This window comes from Nycticebus coucang, chromosome 10 (genome assembly GCF_027406575.1).
Source record: "Nycticebus coucang isolate mNycCou1 chromosome 10, mNycCou1.pri, whole genome shotgun sequence".
NCBI classification, from domain to species: Eukaryota; Metazoa; Chordata; class Mammalia; order Primates; family Lorisidae; genus Nycticebus; species Nycticebus coucang.
Window position 1 is genome coordinate 122,818,156 of NC_069789.1, and position 20,360 is coordinate 122,838,515.

Here is a 20,360-nt window from a genome sequence, read left to right on the forward strand (position 1 = left end):
CAGGAAATGTTATTGATGATGTATCTGGCCAATTTTTCCAACAGGCTTTTCATCGGCTTCATAAAGTCAACCTTAATTCCTTAACACAATCTGGACACTTCTGAAAACGTCATTCCAGTCAAAGCCTTGGTAAAATAACCCGTATCTTTTATTGTGTCCCATACAAGAAAACAGATTCTTATTGAACATAGGCAAACAAGTATGTTGTCAGAAATTAATAATACTTACAAATGGTTTTCAATTCCTGGAGAAATCAAGGAGAGAAAAAAAAGTTTCAAATTTTACATATATATACATACATTGCTGAAAGCTATAAATACTCAAAAGATGGAAAAGGGTTTTCTTGACTTCTAGAAAAGAGAACACAGAAAGAATTAGCAATGTTTTAAATTCAAGTCATGACAAATTAGTTCAGTCCTGTGTAATTAATTTCTGTTCTGTTTCAGCTTTCCTTTCTTTTTTTTTTTTATTGTTAAATCGTAACTGTGTACATTAGTGCAATCAAGGGGTACAATGTGCTGGTTTCATATACAATCTGAAATATTCTCATCAAACTGTTTAAGATAGCCTTCATGGCATTTTCTTAGTTATTGTGTGTAGACATTTGGTTTCTGCATTTAGTAAGTTTCGCCTGTACCCATTCTAAGATGCACCGTAGGTGTGGCCCTACCAATTACTCTCCCTCCACCTTAGCCTCCCCCCCTCCCCTTCCTGGGCCCTTTCCCCATATTCTTGTGCTATAGTTGGGTTATAGCCTTCTGTGAAACCTATAAATTAGCTTCATAGTAGGGCTGAGTACATTGGATACCTTTTCTTTCATTCCTGAGATACTTTGCTAAGAAGAATATGTTCCAGGGGCGGCGCCCATGGCTCAAGGAGTAGGGCGCCGGTCCCATATGCCGGAGGTGGTGGGTTTAAACCTAGCCCCGGCCAAAAACCAAAAAAAAAACAAAAAAAGAAGAAGAATATGTTCCAGCTCCATCCATGTAAACATGAAAGAGGTAAAGTCTCCATCTTTCTTTAAGGCTGCATAATATTCCATGGTATACATTTACCACAATTTGCTAGTCCATTCGTGGGTCGATGGGCACTTGGGCTTCTTCCATGACTTAGCAATTATGAATTGGGCTGCAATAAACATTCTGGTACAGATGTCTTTGTTATATTGTGATTTTTGGTCTTCTGGGTATAAACCTAGTAAAGGAATTATGGGATCGAATGGCAGGTCTATTTACAGGTCTCTAAGTATTCTCCAAACATCCTTCCAGAAGGAACGTATTAGTGTGCATTCCCACCGGCAGTGTAGAAGTGTGCCCTTTTCTCCACATCCACGCCAACATCTCTGGTTTGGGGATTTTGTTATGTGGGCTACTCTTACTGGGGTTAGGTGATATCTCAAAGCAGTTTTGATTTACATTTCTCTGATGATTAAGGATGATGAGCTTTTCATCATGTGTTTGTAGATCGTGCATCTGTCTTCTTTAGAGAAGTTTCTCTTCAAGTCCCTTGCCCACCCTGAGATGGGATCACTTGTTCTTTTCTTGCTAATACATTTGAGTTCTCTGTGGATTCTGGTTATTAGACCTTTTTCAAGATCTTTAAAATATGACAATGGAGCTTTAATAGGAATTGCTTTAAAATTATATATTGCTTTGGGTAGCATAGACATTTTAACAATGTTGATTCTTCCCAGCCAGGAGCATGGTATATTTTTCCATTTGTTAACATCTTCAGCTACTTCTTTTCTTAAAGTTTCATAGTTCTCTTTGTAGAGATGTGTCATGTCCTTTGTTAGGTATACTCCCAAATATTTCATCTTCTTTGGCACTACTGTGAAAAGAATAGAGTCCTTGACTGTTTTTTTCGGCTTGGTTATTGTTGGTATATATAAAGGCTACAGATTTAGGGGTTTTGATTTTGTAGCCTGAGACATTGCTGTATTCCTTGATCACTTCTAAAAGTTTTGTAGTAGAATCCCCAGCATTTTCCAGATATACGATCATATCATTTGCGAAGAGTGAACGTTTCATCTCTTCTGACCCTATGTGGATACCCTTGATCGCCTTTTCTTCCCTAATTGCAATGGCTAAAGCTTCCATTACAAAGTTAAAGAGCAATGGAGACAATGGGCAACCTTGCCTGGTTCCTGATCTAAATGGAAATGATTTCAATTTAACTCCATTCAATACGATATTGGCTGTGGGTTTGCTGTAGATGGCCTCTATTAGTTTAAGAAATGTCCCTTCTATACCAATTTTCTTATGTGTTCTGATGATGAAGGGATGCTGGATATTATCAAAAGCTTTTTCTGTGTCAATTGAGAGAATCATGTGGTCTTTATTTTTTAGTTTGTTTATGTGTTGAATTACATTTATAGATTTACGTATATTGAACCAGCCTTGAGACCCTGGGATAAATTCCACTTGGTCCTGGTGTATAATTTTTTTTGATGTGTTGCTGGATTCTGTTTGTTAGGATCTTATTAAGTATTTTTGCATCAATATTCATTAGTGATATTGGTCTATAATTTTGTTTTCTCGTTGGGTCTTTCCCTGGTTTGGGGATCAAGGTGATGTTTGCCTCCTAGAATGTGTTGGGTAATATTCCTTCTTTTTCTCTATTTTGGAAGAGATTTAGTAATATAGGTACTAGTTCTTCTTTAAAGGTTTGGTAGAATTCTGACATAAAGCCATCTGGTCCTGGGCTTTTCTTTTTAGGGAGATTTTGTATAGTTGATGCTATTTCAGAACTTGATATAGGCCTGTTCAACATTTCCACTTCATTCTGGCTACGTCTTGGTAGGTGGTGTACTTCCAGGTATTGTCAATTTCTTTCACATTTTCAGATCTCTGAGAGTAGAGTTTCTTGTAATGTTCATTAAGGATTTTTTGAATTTCTGAGGGGTCTGTTGTTATTTCATCGTTACCATTTCTGATTGATGAAATTAGAGATTTTACTCTCTTTTTCCTGGTTAGTTTGGCCAAAGATTTATCTATTTTATTGATCTTTTCAAAAAACCAACTTTTGGATTTATTGATCTGTTGTATAATTCTTTTGTTTTCAATTTCATTTAATTCTGCTCTGATTTTGGTTATTTCTTTTCTTCTGCTGGGTTTGGGGTTGGAATGTTCTTCCTTCTCCATTTGCTTGAGATGTCCCATTAAGTTATTAACTTCCTCTCTTTCCGTTTTCTTGAGGAAGGCCTACAGTGGTACAAATTTCCCTCTTAGGACTGCCTTTTCAGTATCTCAGAGGTTCCAATAATTCGTGTCTTCATTGTTGTTTTGTTCCAAAAATGTGGTGATTTCCTTCTTAACCTCATCTATAACCCATCTATTCATCAGCATAAGGTTGTTTAGCTTCCATGTTTTTGTATGGGTATGCAGATTCCTGTTGTTACTGAGTTCAACTTTTATTCCATGATGGTCTGAGAAGATGCAAGAAATAATTTCTATTTTTTTTAAGTTTGCTGAGGTTAGATTTGTGGCCTAGGATGTGGTCGATTTTGGAGTATGTTCTGTGGGCTGATGAGAAGAATGTGTATTCAGTTTTGTTGGGATGAAATGTTCTGTAGATATCTGTTAAGTCCAGATATTCAATGGTTAAGTTTAAATGTAAAATTTCTTTGCTTAGCTTCTTTTTGGAGGATCTATCCAGCACTGCTAAAGGGGTGTTAAAATCTCTAACTACTATGGAACTTGAGGAAATCAAGTTGCTCATGTCTGTTAGAGTTTCTCTTATAAATTGAGGTGCATTCTGGTTGGGTGCATAAATGTTAATAATGGAAATCTCATCATATTGAGTATTACCTTTAACAAATATGAAGTGTCCATCCTTATCCTTCCTTATTTTGGTTGATTTAAAGCCTATTGCGTCTGCGACTAGGATTGCAATGCCTGCTTTTTTCTGCTTTCCATTTGCCTGGAGTATACATGACCATCCCTTCACCTTGAGTCTATATTTGTCTTTTAATGTAAGATGCGATTCTTGTATGCAGCAGATATCTGGCTTGAGTTTTTGTATCTAGTCAGCCAACCTGTGCCTTTTTAGAGGTCAATTTAAACCATTCACATTAATTGAGAATATTGATAAGCTTTTTGAGAGTCCGGTGGACATTTTTAATCCTTTTGCGACTGTGGAAGTTGGAATTTGATCAAAATTTTCTGGGTGGGTTTACTTTTGTGGTGGAGGATTACGCTGGTCTTTGTGAAGGATAGGTCTAAGAATATCCTGGAGAGCTGGTGTAGTTATGGCAAATATCTTCAACAGACACACTTTACATAATTAATCTTTTTTTTTTTTTTTTTTGCAGTTTTTGGCTGGGGCTGGGTTTGAACCCACCACCTCTGGCTTATGGGGCCAGTGACCTACTCCTTTGAGCCACAGGCGCTGCCCTACATAATTAATCTCAATAGCATGTGGGAAAATAATTAGGAAGTGATGGGCTTTGAGTATTTGTTACTTTCTTCCAAAAGAAAATAATGCATTCAATTTTGGTTTACATAATTTTCACATAACTACTGAACATTTAATAATCTGCTCTTGAATAAGCTCCACTATGCCACTGCTCCTCACCTACAAGTTCTGCATTTAGCCTCCTTGAGGCTCCTGTCCTAGAAAGAAGGCAACTTATGAAGAACATGGCCTAGTACTACAATTTAACATATGCACATTGGTGTGACCCTCTGAGTTGTCAGAGGCATCTTTTGACTGAGGTTGGCGTCTTAGTTCATTCGATGTTGCTATAAAGCAATAATGGAGGCTGGGTAACTTATAAGGAAGAGTACTTGGCTCTCAATCTTCAGGCTGTACAGGAAGCACGATGCCAGCATCTGCTTCTGGGAAGGGCTTTAGCTTCTTCCACTCGTGGCAGAAGGCAAAATGGAGCCAACATGTGCAGAGACCACACGGTGAGAGAGGAAGTAAAGGGGAAGGGTAGGAAGGTACCAGGTTCTTTTTATTAACAAGCACTCAAGCAACTACCAGAGCAAGAGCTCACTCATTAGCTTGAGGAGGGCACCAAGCCATTCATGAGGGATCTGCCCCACGACACAAAAATCTCACATGAAATCTCATCTCCAACAACAGGGAATAAATTTTAACATCAAGTTTGGGGCCACAAGCATCCTAACTATAGCAGGTGGTAAATGGGTAGCTCAGCCACTTCTCCAGGATCAATCACCCCATAATTCAGCAGGTAAAGGGGCCTGCTCCATCTCCAACCAGTGTCTATCTATGCTGCCCGGTTGTTAAATATATTTATTATCATCACTTGCAAGTTCTAAATCCATACATTTATCCTCTTTCCAAAGAATCTTGCAATGTCTCCCACCTGATAATCTGTATTCCATGATGGGATTGGAAGTACCACTGCATTCTGAATTTAAAATGTTCTCAGAAACCCTGGACTAAAAACATTTGAGAAACTCAGAACTAAAATGTTTCTTTTAAGACCTCTTTAAGATCTGACATGCCATAGCTCTTGGCTGACACCCTAACCTAAAGTTTGAGAGTGAGAGAAGTTGGGGTAGGTATAAGCACTAGGAAGACTTCCCAATGGACATATAAGGTGATGGAATTAAATTACATTGACACTCAGAAAGTGTGGCAAATAACAAAGCATTATTCTCATTCTAAGCCACTAAGTTCTCAGTTGTTTTGTTATGCAGTGTTCAATAACTAACACACAGGTATTTTAATAGGTGTAATAGAGGACAGCTAATTTTTTGGTTAAGGAGAGAAAGAGGTCAACCTTCCCTCTTGAATAACTTTAAGTTGTTAAACATGATAGTCACTTTTCTATATTAAATAAATATACAGGTGGTACTCAGACATAGTAAAACAATATACCTTTATTCAGATGGGAAGATTATAGGTTATATATCATCCTCCAGATAAAGTAGTGTCTTTCCTGATGCATCCATGCCCAGAAAATTTAAATCCCAGGGTGTTCAGATTTTGTGTAAGCTGATCTCCCAGAACCTATTTAGGCAGAATCTGGTGCCCAGAATACAACCCTTTGGCCTGTTACCACCATGGAGCTGGGAGAAGCCTTGACCATCTTTCTGGAACTCTGCTTGTCTTGCCTGATCATCCTTTTTGCCTGGAAACGAATCAAAAAGGGAGGAAAGCTGCCCCCAGGTCCCACACCAATACCTTTCCTGGGGAACCTGCTACAAGTTCACCCTGATGCCACATTTCAGTCTTTCATGAAGGTGAGTCTCTTCTCTTATGGTTGGAAGGAAATAATGCTGGATACACATGGAATCTCATGACATATCAAAAATAGACTCTTAGAAACACAGACTTGCCAAACCTTAGCATCGTTAAATTCTAGAATCATAAAATTTGGAAGCAAAAATTCCTAGAGCATTGAAATAAGACTCTCACAAATTTAAGGACTACAGAGACCCTTGACCCCAGGTTGTCTTAGAACTTTGAGACTTAGTGTCATGAAATTGAAACATTCGAGAAATTTACCATTTCAGGGAGAAGCATGAGTCTTGGAATACTTCTAATCCTGGTTTAATATTTAAATATGAGGTATCTAATTCTTTCAGGAATTGTTGGTGGGTTCTTGCCCAAGATCACAGGACCCAAGATTTCTGTGCCCCTTTCCCAGTAGTAGTATTTCCAAGCCCAGAGGTTAGCTTTATTCATTATTCCCACATTTATATCACCCTGAAGTCTCCATCGTCTAAAACCCTTGATTGGTCTACATTTGGTATTCCGATTAACACCTCCTTTTGTGTCTTCCTTCACTCCCAGCTCAGGGAGAAATATGGCCCCGTGTTCACTGTGTACCTGGGACCTCGGCCAGTAGTGGTGTTATGTGGACATGAAGCAGTGAAGGAAGCTCTGGTAGACCAAGGAGATGAGTTCAGTGGCCGTGGAGAATTGGCTATCATAGAGCGAAACTTCCAAGGTCATGGTGGGTAGCAACAACAATGAAAATAGAAATGATTATAATGTACTCCTTATGTTCCAAGTTCTTTGATATTTGCTCTACATGAATTATTGCAGCATCTCCTTTTGGAGAGCTATTAATATTATACTATATTGTAAGTGAAAAGTCTGTGGATAAGAACAGTTAGGTTATGTTACACAGTAAGTGGTGCATCCACTTTTTTTGAACCTACACCATCTGTCTCTAGAGTCTTTTCTGGGTCACTTCTGTTCTTTCTATTCTTAGATTACTGCCTGATATTCTTTCTGTAGCCCCTAAAACCCTGATAGCCAAGGTTACTTTTCTTTTTTTTTTTTTTTTTTCTGAGACAGAGTCTCACTATGTCACCCTCGGTAGAGTGCTGTGGCGTCACAGCTCACGGCAACCTCCAACTCTTGGGCTTAAGAGATTCTCTTGCCTCAGCCTCCCAAGTAGCTGGGACTACGGGTGTCTGCCACAACGCCCAGCTATTTTGTTGTTGTTCTTGTTGTTTCAGTTGTCATTGTTTAGCTGTCCTGGGCCAGATTTGAACCCACCAGCCTGGGTGTATGTGGCCTTCACCCTATCCACTGAGCTACGGGCACTGCCCCCAGTGTTACTTTTCATCTCCGTACACACATGCACATACCTGACTCATATGTCCCTTGTCCCCTCATTAGGTAGACTCATTTCTCCAATACAAGCATCTCTAAATGCCCAGATCCTTCAGTTTCAAGCAGGCTCACTCCATTCTTTCCATCCTTTCATCTACCTATCCCTGTACCTTTTCTTCCTAATGTCCACTGATACAAAAATTCATTGAAAACTCATTTATTAATTATTCATCTATACAAACATCTTTTATTCAGTTATCTACACATCTATCAATTAACGTTCTCTTTCTCTAGCCATCATTTCATCCATCCATTCATTAACCCATGCATCATTCATACATACATTAGTGGATATTGACTGAAATTATTTTGGTGGACTGGTGAATAAAAGAAAGTTTATGACATGAATGTCTGATGGTGGTTGGATGGATGAAAGACTTCATAGCTGGGTGAAACTTTAATGGATCGATGATTTGAAATAGATAAATGATGGCTGGAAAGAAAGATTTAATTGTAATGCATTAGCATGAGATTGTAATCAATGCATACGTTTGGTAATTTTGAAATATTTCTTCCCACATGGTAACCCTTTTTCTTTAGATATATTGATGTAGAAGTGTGAGCTTCTGTGTACACATATGTACGTGTGTCTAGAGAATCCAAGTGTTATTCACAAACATTAGTATCTGATTTTATATTACTCTAGATACATTCTATGCTTACCTCCTTCCAGCTTCCATGCATTTATCCATTTACTTATTTATTCATTCATTCAGTTCCATGTCTGCTTCTTGTAAGAATTCTCTTTGATGTCCTCCATCACTCCTAAAGAGATTCCCTTTTCTCCCACCTCAGTCTAGTCTGGTTTTGAGGATCCTGCAGGGAGGGAATATTAGTCTCTTCATTGAGCCTGGAGGATTGGGAGGGACTTCCTTGACAATAGTATCTAGAGGTTTCATAATCTGTCTCCATCATTGTCTAGCACAAAGTTAAACACAGGAAGGGGAGGGGAGGCAGAAGCCTGACACTAAGATCCCTGCAGGTGTTGTTATGGCCAATGGAGATAGATGGAAGATTCTCAGACGCTTCTCTCTGACCATCCTTCGAGACTTTGGGATGGGTAAGCGGAGCATTGAGGAGAGGATCCAGGAAGAGGCCGGCTACCTACTGGAGGAATTGCGGAAGACCAAGGGTAAGGAGGCCACAAGGGGGCAGACGCTAGGTGACTGGTGGTTACAGAAAGCCCAGTCATGAGGAGATGGGCCTTGGGGGAAGAAAGGTCTGGCATGGGAGAGGATAGAAAATATTAAGGATTCACTGTGATTTCTGGTGAGGTTTTGTGTTAAAAGTTAACATGGGCCAGGCACGGTGGCTCACACCTGTAATCCTGGCACTCAGAAAGGCAAAAGTCAGAGGATCATTTAAGCTCAGGAGTTGGAGACCAGCCTTCGCAAGAGTGGGACCCTGTCTCTATTAAAAATAGAAAAATTATGGGCGGCGCCTGTGGCTCAGTCTGTAAGGCGCCGGCCCCATATACCGAGGGTGGCGGGTTCAAACCCGGCCCCGGCCGAACTGCAACAAAAAAGTAGCCGGGCGTTGTGGCGGGCGCCTGTAGTCCCAGCTACTTGGGAGGCTGAGGCAAGAGAATCCCGTAAGCCCAGGAGTTGGAGGTTGCTGTGAGCTGTGTGATGCCATGGCACTCTACCTAGGGCCATAAAGTGAAACTCTGTCTCTACACACACACACAAAAAAAAAAAACAGAAAAATTAGCAGGGCATGGTGATTTGTCTGTAGTCTCAGCTACTCAAAAGGCTGAAGCAGGGGAATACCTTGAGCCTAGGAGTTTGAGGCTGTTGTAAGCTACAATGACACCCTGCACTTGAGCCAAAGAGACAGAGAAAAAATGTGAACATGGAAGACATGTAGAGACATGTCCAGAAATATTAATCAATGGATCTCGCAAAGTCTGTGAGCTCCTGATATCATATGCATATTTTATACCCCTTTCTGGAGACAGGATCAAATTTCATTATATTATATAAAGACACATATGGCAGGTGTAGTGGCTTACTTCTGTAATCCTAGGTCTGTGGGAGGCTGAGATAGAAGAATCACTTGAGCTCAGGAGCTCATGACCAGCTTCAGCAAGAATGAGACCCCATCTCTATGAAAAAGAGAAAAATTAGGCAGGCGTTGTGATGGGCAACTGTACTCCCAGTTACTTGGAGACTGAAGCAGAAGGATCACTTGAATCCAAGAGATTGAGGTTGCTGTGAGCTAGGCTGATGCCATGGCACTCTAGCCTGCACAAGACAGTAAGACTCTGTCTCACAAAAGCACAAACAAACAAACAGCACAAACACAAAAGTAAAACCAAAAAAAAGGACATAAAATAAAATGTTCCATCTTCACCATTTCTAAATGTGCAGTTCAACAGTATTGAGTATATTCATTGCTGTGATAGAAATCTTTAGAACTTTTCCATCTTGAGAATATGAAGCTTTATAATCATCTTATTATATTTTAAAGAAGTCCAGCCCCACCAAAAAAATAAAGCATGGAAACACGATGCCTTCAGAGAAAAGAACAGAGGCTGAGAAATATAGAGCTAAATAGATAAGAAATAGAAAGAGACATTTCTCTAAATCAGAGGTCCCTCACCTAAACAGGGTCTATATAAAGGCCACACATGTCCACATTCCCACAGCAATTTGTTGTGAAACTTTAAATTGGTGAATATGTGTGTTGTTCCAGAGAAATTACCTCCAAATCCTCTGATGTGACTAGCAGCCTGTTTTACACATGGTGGAGCTGAGGCCTAGGGAAGGATTTTCTTAATAGCCCAAATGTCAATCAGTGGTAGAGCTACCCAGAATTCAGGCATTCTTTTCTTTTTAGTTTGCCTTTTACCATCACTTCTTTTCACAAATACATGACTCTCCAAAATCCATATACGTAAGCAATGAGGACAAAACATAACTATTAAGCTCTGCCAGCATTTCTTGAGTGCTTACTATATGCCAGGCACAGCGGGGAAGCATTTTATGTGCATAGTTATAGTGAATCCTTGTGAACAAATGAAGTGGTTCCTAAACCAATTTGCAGATTGGGAAATCTAGATTCAAAACACAAAAATGAAGTACCTCACACATGCTATTAAGAAACACAGCTGGGCTCAAATCCATGACGGAATGATTCCACACCCCTTCTTCCTAATCAATGCTTCCAACACAATTTCTATCACCCAGGTGCCCCCATCGAACCCACCTTCTTCCTGAGCCGCACCGTCTCCAATGTCATCAGTTCTGTTGTCTTTGGAAGTCGCTTCGACTATGAGGATAAGCAGTTCCTGCACCTGCTGCAGCTGATGAATGAGAATTTCTTTGAGTTCAGCACACCCTGGACACAGGTGCCACCTAGCCACCTCTCCACCCATGCCACCAACAACAGTTGACTAAGCGCTTCTTATACCCTGCTCAATCCTCCCACAATTGTGGGAGGCGAGTACAGTAGTTCCCCCATCCCCACAGGATATGTTCCAAGACACCCAGGGGATACCTGAAACTGTGGATAGTACCAAATCCCCCACATATTAAATTTTTCCTAAACATGCCTGTCTATGATAAAGTTTATCAAGTATAATATACTCTAATGAAAGGTACATGAATGTGCTAGTTCTCTGTCTCTCTGTCATTTATTGTATGTAGTATTTTCAGACCTCAGTTGACTGAGGGTAAATGAAATGGTGGAAAGTGAAGCCACAGTAAGGGGGAACCAATGCTTATTGGACTGTATGTCCAAGAAGCAAAAGGGCATCAGTCACTTCCTGGACCCAGCACCAGATGTTGAGCCCAGCTGTCTGATTCCACTCAGGCCCTGGTGCTGACCACTGACAAATCCCCTTTGCCGGTTCCCACAGCTATACAACATGTTTCCTGGAATCATGCAATATTTGCCAGGAAGACATAATCGCATCTACTACCTGACAGAGGAGCTCAAGGACTTTGTTGCTTCCAAGGTCAAGATCAACGAAGCATCCCTTGACCCCCAAAACCCACGGGACTTCATTGACTGCTTCCTCATCAAGATGCACCAGGTGCCTCCTCCCCTTCCCGAATCCTTCCTTCTCACCTCCTCCCTCTCAACTGCCTGCACCGTTAAACCCATCTACAAATGTGGGAAAAGACCAAGTTATTATTTCAAATAGATCACTTATATCTGCAGTTGAATTCTAGAAAGTGTAAAAGTATGAGTTCTTATACCTTTAAAAGGTATAAGAGGCTGAGTGCAGTGGCTGATGCCTGTAATCCTAGCACTCTAGGAGGCCAAGGTGGATGGATTGGTTGAGCTCAGCAGTTCAAGACCAGCCTGAGCAAGAGCAAGATACTGTCTTTAAAAATATCCAGGGCTTGTGGCAGGGGCCTGTAGTCTCAGATCCTTGGGAGGCTGAGGCAAGAGGATCACTTAAGCCCAAAAGTTTGAGGTTGCTGTGAATTATGGTGCCATGGCACTCTACCAAAGGTGACAAAGTAAGACTCTGCCTCAAAAAAAAAAAAAAATTAAATTAAATAAATACTGAATGTAGAAATTTTAGGAAAATAGAAACTTAAAATCTAACACTTTTCTAATCATTTGTGCCATAGCATTACAACAGTAGCCTTTTTAGAATATTAAAATTTGGAAAAGATACAAGTTTTAAGTCTTGAAACTGAAGAGTTTTAAATTAAAAGGCTAAAGGCTTAGAGATGTACACATTTAGAAACTTAATACATCAGTATCATCAATTCTTAGAGTTTTATAAATTTATATTTTTCTACCATATAATAGAACATTAAGCATTTGGAAGTTGATGATCATATACACAAATGTCCCAAAACTTTCCAATCTTCCAAGGCATGCAATGTTCTTCTCCCCTCATTTTCCCCATTATTCACCCCACACTGCCTCTGCCTTGCTGTTCCTCTGTCACACCAGGAACATTTCTGCCTCAGCACCTTTGCCCCAGCTGTTGCTTCTCCCACACACTCATAGTTTACCCGTCTATGCCTCCCCACACACAGGGAGAAAATAAGAAGATCAAGGCAGAAGACAATGACTCTATGTACTATCCCCCTTCACTTTTAGGATCAAAACAATCCCCACACAGAATTCAACCACAAGAACTTGGTCCTCACCACTCTGAACCTCCTCTTTGCTGGCACAGAGACTGTGAGCTCCACCCTGCGCTATGGATTCTTGCTTCTGATGAAGTATCCTGAGGTGGAAGGTGAGTGTCCACCCTGGGCTGCTTATCTGGTACCTCCTGCTCTCATCAGAAGGAAGATGTAACGCGAAAACTTAGAATCCCACAGTCTGCGAATCTTCACTCTTTAGATCCTCAGGACACAGAGTCTCAAAATCTCTAAGTAATGGGCATTATTTCACTGACTGTCTTACCAAAATCAAACAGAGTCCATCTCCCTCAAGTCACGTGTTGGTCAGGTTTGGGACGCCCTTTAATGTAATGTCCCACTTGGAGTCTGCATTTCCTTCCCATGGCTGCTGTAACAAATCACCACAGATTCATTATCTCACACTTCAGAAGTTCAAATACACTTTCACTAGGTTGAACCCCAGTTAGAAGTTGACGCCTTCCCTTTCTCAGAGCTGCATTCCTTGTACACGTTCTACAGAGTCCATGACTCTTTCCTTCAGCTTCAAAGCCATTAGCACGACATCTTCAAACCTGACTCTGCTTCTGTTGTCACACCTCCTTTTCTCACTCTGATCCTCCTGCCACTCTTTTATACAGGTACAGATTATTAATATAGGGCCAACCTGAGTAAACCAGGTCATTTCAGGATCATTTCAGGATCCTTAGTTTAATGTCATCTGCAAAGTACCTTTTGTATATTTGTAACCCTTACAAATGTAATATTCCAGAGTGTAGGAGGTGAGCATCTTTGATGGCCATTATTGAGCCAACTACCCTGCCAAAATACAATAGAAGCCCACAGATTATAATCTGGTCTTGTTGCACAGCTCCACTAATGAGGAACTCATTAAGGCATAAGGAAAATCACCAACGATAGCCCCTCTTCCCACTGATACTGTTGAAGACAAGCCAAAAGACTTCTCCTGGTACACAAGAGAGACTAGTCGGTTTCCACTCAAATGTTTCTAATCTCACCTCCACTGTCCGAGTTTTCTTGCATGCTCTAAACAATACAATATGCAGTACATAATTATGTGCTGGGCACAGTCATAATTTCTTGCATACTGGACTTCATGTGATGTTTACAACTCCCTCACATGGTCAGACTATCACACCCAACATGAGGACGTAGAACAGAGGTCCACGAGGTGGAGTTATTTGCCCTAGGTCACTCATCCATGAAGAGCAGCAGTGGTGTAACTCATCACTGTCCCATTAGCGTTTGGCATTTCCTCTATCCTGTTCAAATTACGCAGGAACATTCCTGCCTCAGCACCTTTGCCCTGACTGCTGCCTCTCCCAGACCCTCACTTGGTTTACCCATCTATGCCTCCCCATACACAGGGGAAAAAAAGCCTGTCTCTTTCCCATTTAGTCAAAAATCTGTGTTTGAAAGCCCAGCTGGGCCCAGGATTCACGCATCAGTCTTCCATGGGTCCTCAGTGTTTTCAAATAAAGACCAAACATCCCAGCTGGCATTCAAGTCTCCAGGCTGTGTGCCACCCATACCCCACCCCACCCCCCCATGCTGGATGAGGAATTATTGAGCACCACTAACGGGTTAGGAAGTAGAAGGAGGCCATCCAAGCACACACGACTTGCACACCAGATCTCACTTTCTCCTGGGGACAGAAATGCATTATCTGTCCCAGCTTCTCTAACAAAAACACCTGCTGTCCTTTTTTCTGGATGCTTCCAGCCAAGATCCATGAAGAGATTGACCAGGTAATCGGACCACAGCGGATCCCAAGTGTCAATGACCGGGTCAAGATGCCCTACACAGACGCCGTGATCCATGAGATACAGAGGCTGTTAGACTTTGTTCCCCTGGGAGTCCCCCACAAAGTCACCCAAGACACCCATTTCCGAGGCTACCTTCTGCCCAAGGTGGGGTTGCAGCTTCATTGCCACCTCGTCACCCTCCCCTACATCCCTCTTTCCTCCTGGATCCCTAGCCCCACAATCCAACACTGATTTCTCCTAACTTCCCCCCCTTTTTACCCCAGGGCACAGACGTATTTCCCGTGCTTGGCTCAGTCCTCAAGGATCCAAAATACTTCCGCTACCCAGATGCCTTCTATCCCCAGCATTTCCTGGATGAGCAGGGTCGCTTCAAGAAGAGTGAAGCCTTTGTGGCTTTTTCCTCTGGTAGGTTTCTATGGCCCAGATCTCCTGAAACCAGGTATGTGCTGAGTCTACCTTCCAGCCATTGCTCTGTATTTGAAGTTCAAGTCTAAATGGTAACTTGAAGGTTCTATTATAGAACCCCAAAATTTTAGAATCCCAGAATCAGGGAATAATAGAAATGTTAACTCGGATAATTAGAAAAAAAGGGTAGATAGGGGTAGCACTAAACGGGGATCAGCAAACTTTCTGTTAAGAACCAAATAAAAAATATTTTTATTATTTCATTGTTCCAGCCAGATGGTCTTGCCATTTTACTATCCAAGCAGCCATGACAATTTTTAAATGAATGAGCATGTATGTGAACCAGCACTGAAACTTGAAATTTCACATATCACAAAATAGTTTTCTTCTTTTGTTATTTTTCTTTTTTATCTTCAGATTTTTTATTAACAAAAATAAGCAAAGATATTAAAAAGAACATCTGTAACAACAACAGAACACTACTTTATCAATCAAAGTTGGCTTCACCATTTCTTGTCTTTTCCTCATATTTATTCAAGTCTCTAACTTAAATTCTTCTTCCTTTTTACATTGGGAATATTCAACATCTTTTTCTGGGTCTGTAACTGATTTCCCCTTTGGTATCAAGAAACATTCAGCTTTCAAAACTTGCTCAGCCGTCATTGAACTTCTAGAATATATCAAGCTACTGAGGAGGAATTTGACATTATCATCCAAATGAAACTGATCCACTTTCGGGATTCCATCTTCATTTGTCTCAAACTCCTGACTTTCAACAGAAAGCCATAATAAAAGGCATCCATAAGCATATAAGTCTGAACTTGGAGAAGCAGGTTTTCCCATTTTCAGTTCAGGGGATATCAAACTCAAGTCACCAACCATCATGTTCACTGAGGTTCACTGACTCACAGATTTGGTGAAGTCAAAGTCTCCAACAATTCCTTGTTCACGGTTTAAAGCAAATACATTGTTCTGATGAAGTGACCCATGAATTATGGCAGCCTTGTGCAAGGTATGCAGGCCCTGGGCAACACCTTTCATCACCTTTAAAGCTTCTTCCGAAGTTAAAGGCATACTGGCTTGAATAGCACTCAAGTTTGCCCTAGGATAGTATGGCACCATCAGTAAGCCATAGGATCAGACTTACACAAAATCAGGAACATCAATGGTAGTAACCCTGACTCTTCTTTAGCTTCTCTCCAAGCTCTATGGTAGGTGGCTGCTCTTTGAATCACTCTGGGCTTCTGTGTCAACATCCACAGAATAGCCCTTTAAAAGAATTATCTGCCCATTAACCTCAGAACATACCAAAGGACGCTTGCTGCTAAGTTCCTCACGGGCTCAGCATCAAGAAGATCCCATTCCAAGCTCATAGTAAAAAGACCTCCAGAGTTCATGTACTTAAGTAATCCTATTTCAGGATGAAGCAGAGGCAGCTCAGGGAACCATTTCTGTCCCAAGGTATTCAGCTTCTCGTATTTTTCCCTCTCATGATAAATTTCTTGAAAGACACTATTGCATAACTGGGTTATTTCTTGTTTTATTTTCTCAATTTCAGATCCATCGTGTTCATCAGATTCTTCCAAATTATTCTTTTCAACCAATTTCCATCTCCAGCTCTTTGCAAACACTTGACTCGGTCTTCTCTAGGATTTCATCAGTGTTACTGATTGTATCTTCTGAAGTCAGTGATTCTTCCACAGACAGATCAAAAACCTTTAAGGTTTTCTGGAACCTTGCTACAAGACGTTGTAGAGAAGCATATGTTTCGCTTCTACCATTGGTGAACTCCTGTTTTTTAACACGTTTCCAGTCATAAAATTTCCTAAGTATTTTTTCAGAGTTTGTTCCTTCTTTGGCTTGTCCATACACTGCTTCTAAAGAAGCTGACAAATCCTGCAATGTTTTAAAGCATTTATTAAGAGGTAACTCATCTATTTCCAAAACAAAAACTTCAACTGCCAGGCACAGCTTCTGCTGCACTTCATTTCTCTTGGCAATCAAAATATTCCCTTCATTCACATTTTGACAAGTTTGAATCTTCTCTCGAGCCAGATTGTATTCTGCCCAAAATTTCTCTAATTCATTCAAAGAAGCTGGGGTAGTAAAGCATCCCTCATCCAACACTTGTAGAGCATCTGAAAGGTCATTTCCAAAACGAACATTGATGCTGACGTGCCTGACTTCTTTCAGTATTTCCACTTTAGCTGCCAGATTTTTCATTCTGGTACCTACAGGAATCTTCAAGGACCTTTCAAAATTTTTAGCCAAATCCATGGCAGCTGCTTTCTTTTGCTGGGCCCCAAATGTTACTGCATCTTCTACGTGACTTCCAATCACATCTTCAACTTTATCATAATGAGTATCTTCGTCCATTTAGACAATCTGAAAAACTCACACTTTCCACTGCAGACGTTTTAGAAAAGTGTCCCTGGCCCCACATGCTGGGCCTCAGCCCTCTACCCGCCACCACGGCTAAACCTCGGCCACAGTCGCGCACGTGCAAAAACTTACCCTTTTGTTATTTTTTCTTAATCATTGTAAAATGTAAGCAGCATCTCTAGTTTGGAGGCCATATGAATACAGAAAGTAGGGCAGATTCATCCAATAGACAGTGGCTTGCCCACCTGAAGCATAACATTTCTGTGCGAAGGCATTTTACCTGTGTGTCAGTAAAGATCTGGAGTCAGGTCAGCGGCTGGGAAACTGGACCTCACCCCACCACGAACAAACTGAGGCACCTCAGGCGAGTTACTTCAGCTCCCCATCTGGGAAGTGGAGATGACTCTCTCCCCGCAATCAGACGGGGCATTGCCAGGAGTAAGCATTATTTAAGTGAGAGCTCTCACTTTTTTCCTCACCAGTGTCTGACACCTAAAGGCATCTGATAAAACTTTGAGGAACTGGAATGAACACAATGATCCTTTAAAACCATTCAATCTCGGAATAGGGGGAGGCCCAGCCATCAGAGAAGTAGCTGCCACGTGCTGGGTCCCTACAAGTGGCAGGTCCTAGTAAGTCCTAAATATAGGAACCTATTAAGCTTTTACAATCACCATTTATACAGTGGGTACAGTCACCACCCCAAAAATGCTACTGAGGCTCAATGAGTGGTGAATCCACGTGTTCCTGACACCTCTGTCCCTGGTGCAGGTGTGACGTTCCTTTCTATTCTCCCTTGTGCCCGCAGGAAAGCGCATCTGTCTGGGCAAGACCTTGGGGCGCATGGAACTCTTCCTTTACTTCACCTCCGTCCTTCAGAACTTCTCTCTACGCCCCCTAGTGCCACCCGCCGACATCGACATCACTCCCAAGGTCTCTGGCTTTGGCAACATCCCGCCGACTTATGAGCTGTGCCTCGTGCCCCGCTGAGCGCCCCCTCCTGGGCAGGAAAAGAACAGCAAAGAACAGAGCTTCGCTCTCACGACGTGAACCCATCCTCTCCATCTTGCTCCTTTCACAACATCCCTGTAAGACGGCACCATTTTTCCTGTCACGGCTCCACAATCACCTATAATCATCTGAAACTATACAGTAGTATATCCTCTACATGAAGAAAAGCAATGTCCTGTCCAAGATTTCCACCGAAGCCAGCAACTTTGATGCTGACTTCATCACGTCTGTCTAAGTTTCCATCTGCACCAAATTTTTCTTGTAGATTCTATGTCTTTACAATTGTCCTTTTTGTGTGGGCCCTGGTAATGATCAAACGTGATCTACAGTCCTTTCTCATCTTGATTCTCATCTTCACCCACTAGCTACCCAAAAGTCAATAAAGAATTTAAAGCTGTTCACTGTGCAGCATGTTCATTGTGTATTTGTGTGTGGCACCAATGTGGGGCACAGGAAACAACTTGAAACGGGCGCTTTGACTTCTTTTTCACTGTCTTCCCTGCCAGCCCCCTCCAGTGATTTCCTCTGGGTTGGGGCTCCCCTGAAACACCCCAGCCTCATCCATTTTGCTGACATGCTACCTTTCCCCACCATCATGTCTTCTTCTCAACTTGCTTTCCTGGTTGCTGCCACCACAGCTCCCCATTCCAAATACTCCCCACACCAGTTTGTTCACAGCTTGTATTATTCCACTTCCAGGTTCCATCAACATGGTCAACTGATGAAAACCTTCCCTCATGTTTCAATTATACAACCAATATTTATTGAATACTCAAAAAATATCAATATGTCGTTCAGGTACTTGGGATACATCAGTGTGCAGAAACAACAAAGACTCCTACCTTTGTAGAGCTTACATTCTGGTGATGAGGGTAGGCAAGAGAGCATAAATGTAACAAATGAATGATTATAGTGTATTAGAAAAGCAAAGTAGGGAAAAGTGGTACATGTTCTGGGGTGGGGTGGTGTCCTGCCATGCTTTCTGATATATGACAAGGGAGTGTTCCCTTGGAAAACAACAGAGTCATAAGTCAGGAGGATGTGTATTCAGGAATCCACAAAGAGACCAGTGTAGCTGGAGTGGAGGAAGGCAGAGAGTAGGAATAAATAAGATGAGGAGAGGGAGTCACTGAGGCCCAGACAGTGTGAGGCCCTGTGGGCCGAGGTAAGGACTTGGCTTTTACCTTGAGAGTGATCAAGATCCTTGGGGAGCTACTGAGCAGGGGGTGACATGCACTGGCATATTTTATAAGGCTCACACTGATCACTGCATGATTCCTAGACTCGGGAGGTTTTGTGTACAAAAGTCAAACCAATTAGGGGGCTACTGGATGTGGTAATGTTGGCTCAGACACAGCAGAACCAATGAAGTTGGGGAGAAGATGGTGGATTTAGAATCTATTGTAATGTCTCAGATGGCAGGTTTGCTAATGTATTGTATGTAGGGTGTGAGAGCAAAGGGCATTAGGGCATGACTCCAAGGATCAAATGTCCTCCTTTTTCACCTCTCCTTCCAGGGAACCTCAGGACCTGTGAAAGTCAGGGTTCCTATTCTTAAGTGACATAAAATGAATTTTGCTACTAAAAGGAGAAGGGCTGTTGGCTACTGTAAACTGATTGTTTAGCACACAAAACCAACGGGAATCCTGGAAAAACAGGCAAAGAATATGAGTAGTCAAAAAAGACAGAGTAGGAAACATCAGCCAAGGTGATGCCAAAGCCTTCCAGCCCCTGGGCACTGGCCATCCCTGCCAGGGAACACTGGACTCATTTCTGCCTAGACAAGACAACTTCCTGATTGTGTCTATGGTTTTCTGTCACGTCCTCAATTCGGACTATTAGATGTGCAGTCACATGTGAAAGCCTTAGGCTCAGAGTAAAGTGAGGAAGGATAAATGGCTCCTTCAGCTTCTGTGGTGGAATGCAAAGCCTCGCCTGTGATCAATGACCTCAACATGTGGGCTTCTTGCAAAACTGGAAAACACTTTTGAGACTGAGTATGTAATAAATGATAAATGCCCCCATGTATTATGGAACACATGAACATACCTAGAGCTATGTGAATTTTACTTATTATTATCTGAAG

The 20,360-nt window shown here is 41.6% G+C and overlaps 2 protein-coding genes across 4 annotated transcripts in view; one reads left to right on the forward strand and one right to left on the reverse strand.

Annotated features, from left to right (window-relative positions):
- LOC128596678 (cytochrome P450 2G1-like) overlaps positions 1-18,680 on the forward strand; it is a 28,957-nt gene extending 10,277 nt beyond the window's left edge. For all 3 annotated transcript variants that reach the window (XM_053606290.1, XM_053606292.1, XM_053606291.1), the window contains exons 2-10: positions 5,991-6,215; positions 6,769-6,931; positions 8,582-8,731; positions 10,788-10,948; positions 11,459-11,635; positions 12,664-12,805; positions 14,433-14,620; positions 14,740-14,881; positions 18,072-18,680. In XM_053606290.1, coding sequence (XP_053462265.1) covers positions 5,991-6,215; positions 6,769-6,931; positions 8,582-8,731; positions 10,788-10,948; positions 11,459-11,635; positions 12,664-12,805; positions 14,433-14,620; positions 14,740-14,881; positions 18,072-18,253 — 1,530 coding nt within the window. In that variant the 3' untranslated portion in view covers positions 18,254-18,680. The remainder of the gene's footprint in view (positions 1-5,990; positions 6,216-6,768; positions 6,932-8,581; positions 8,732-10,787; positions 10,949-11,458; positions 11,636-12,663; positions 12,806-14,432; positions 14,621-14,739; positions 14,882-18,071) is intronic.
- LOC128596680 (serine/threonine-protein kinase 31-like) lies at positions 14,888-18,065 on the reverse strand. The gene has a single exon (XM_053606293.1). The coding sequence runs from the start codon at positions 17,255-17,257 to the stop codon at positions 16,478-16,480; it is 780 nt and encodes a 259-aa protein (XP_053462268.1). The 5' UTR covers positions 17,258-18,065; the 3' UTR covers positions 14,888-16,477.
- Positions 18,681-20,360: the final 1,680 nt, after the last annotated feature.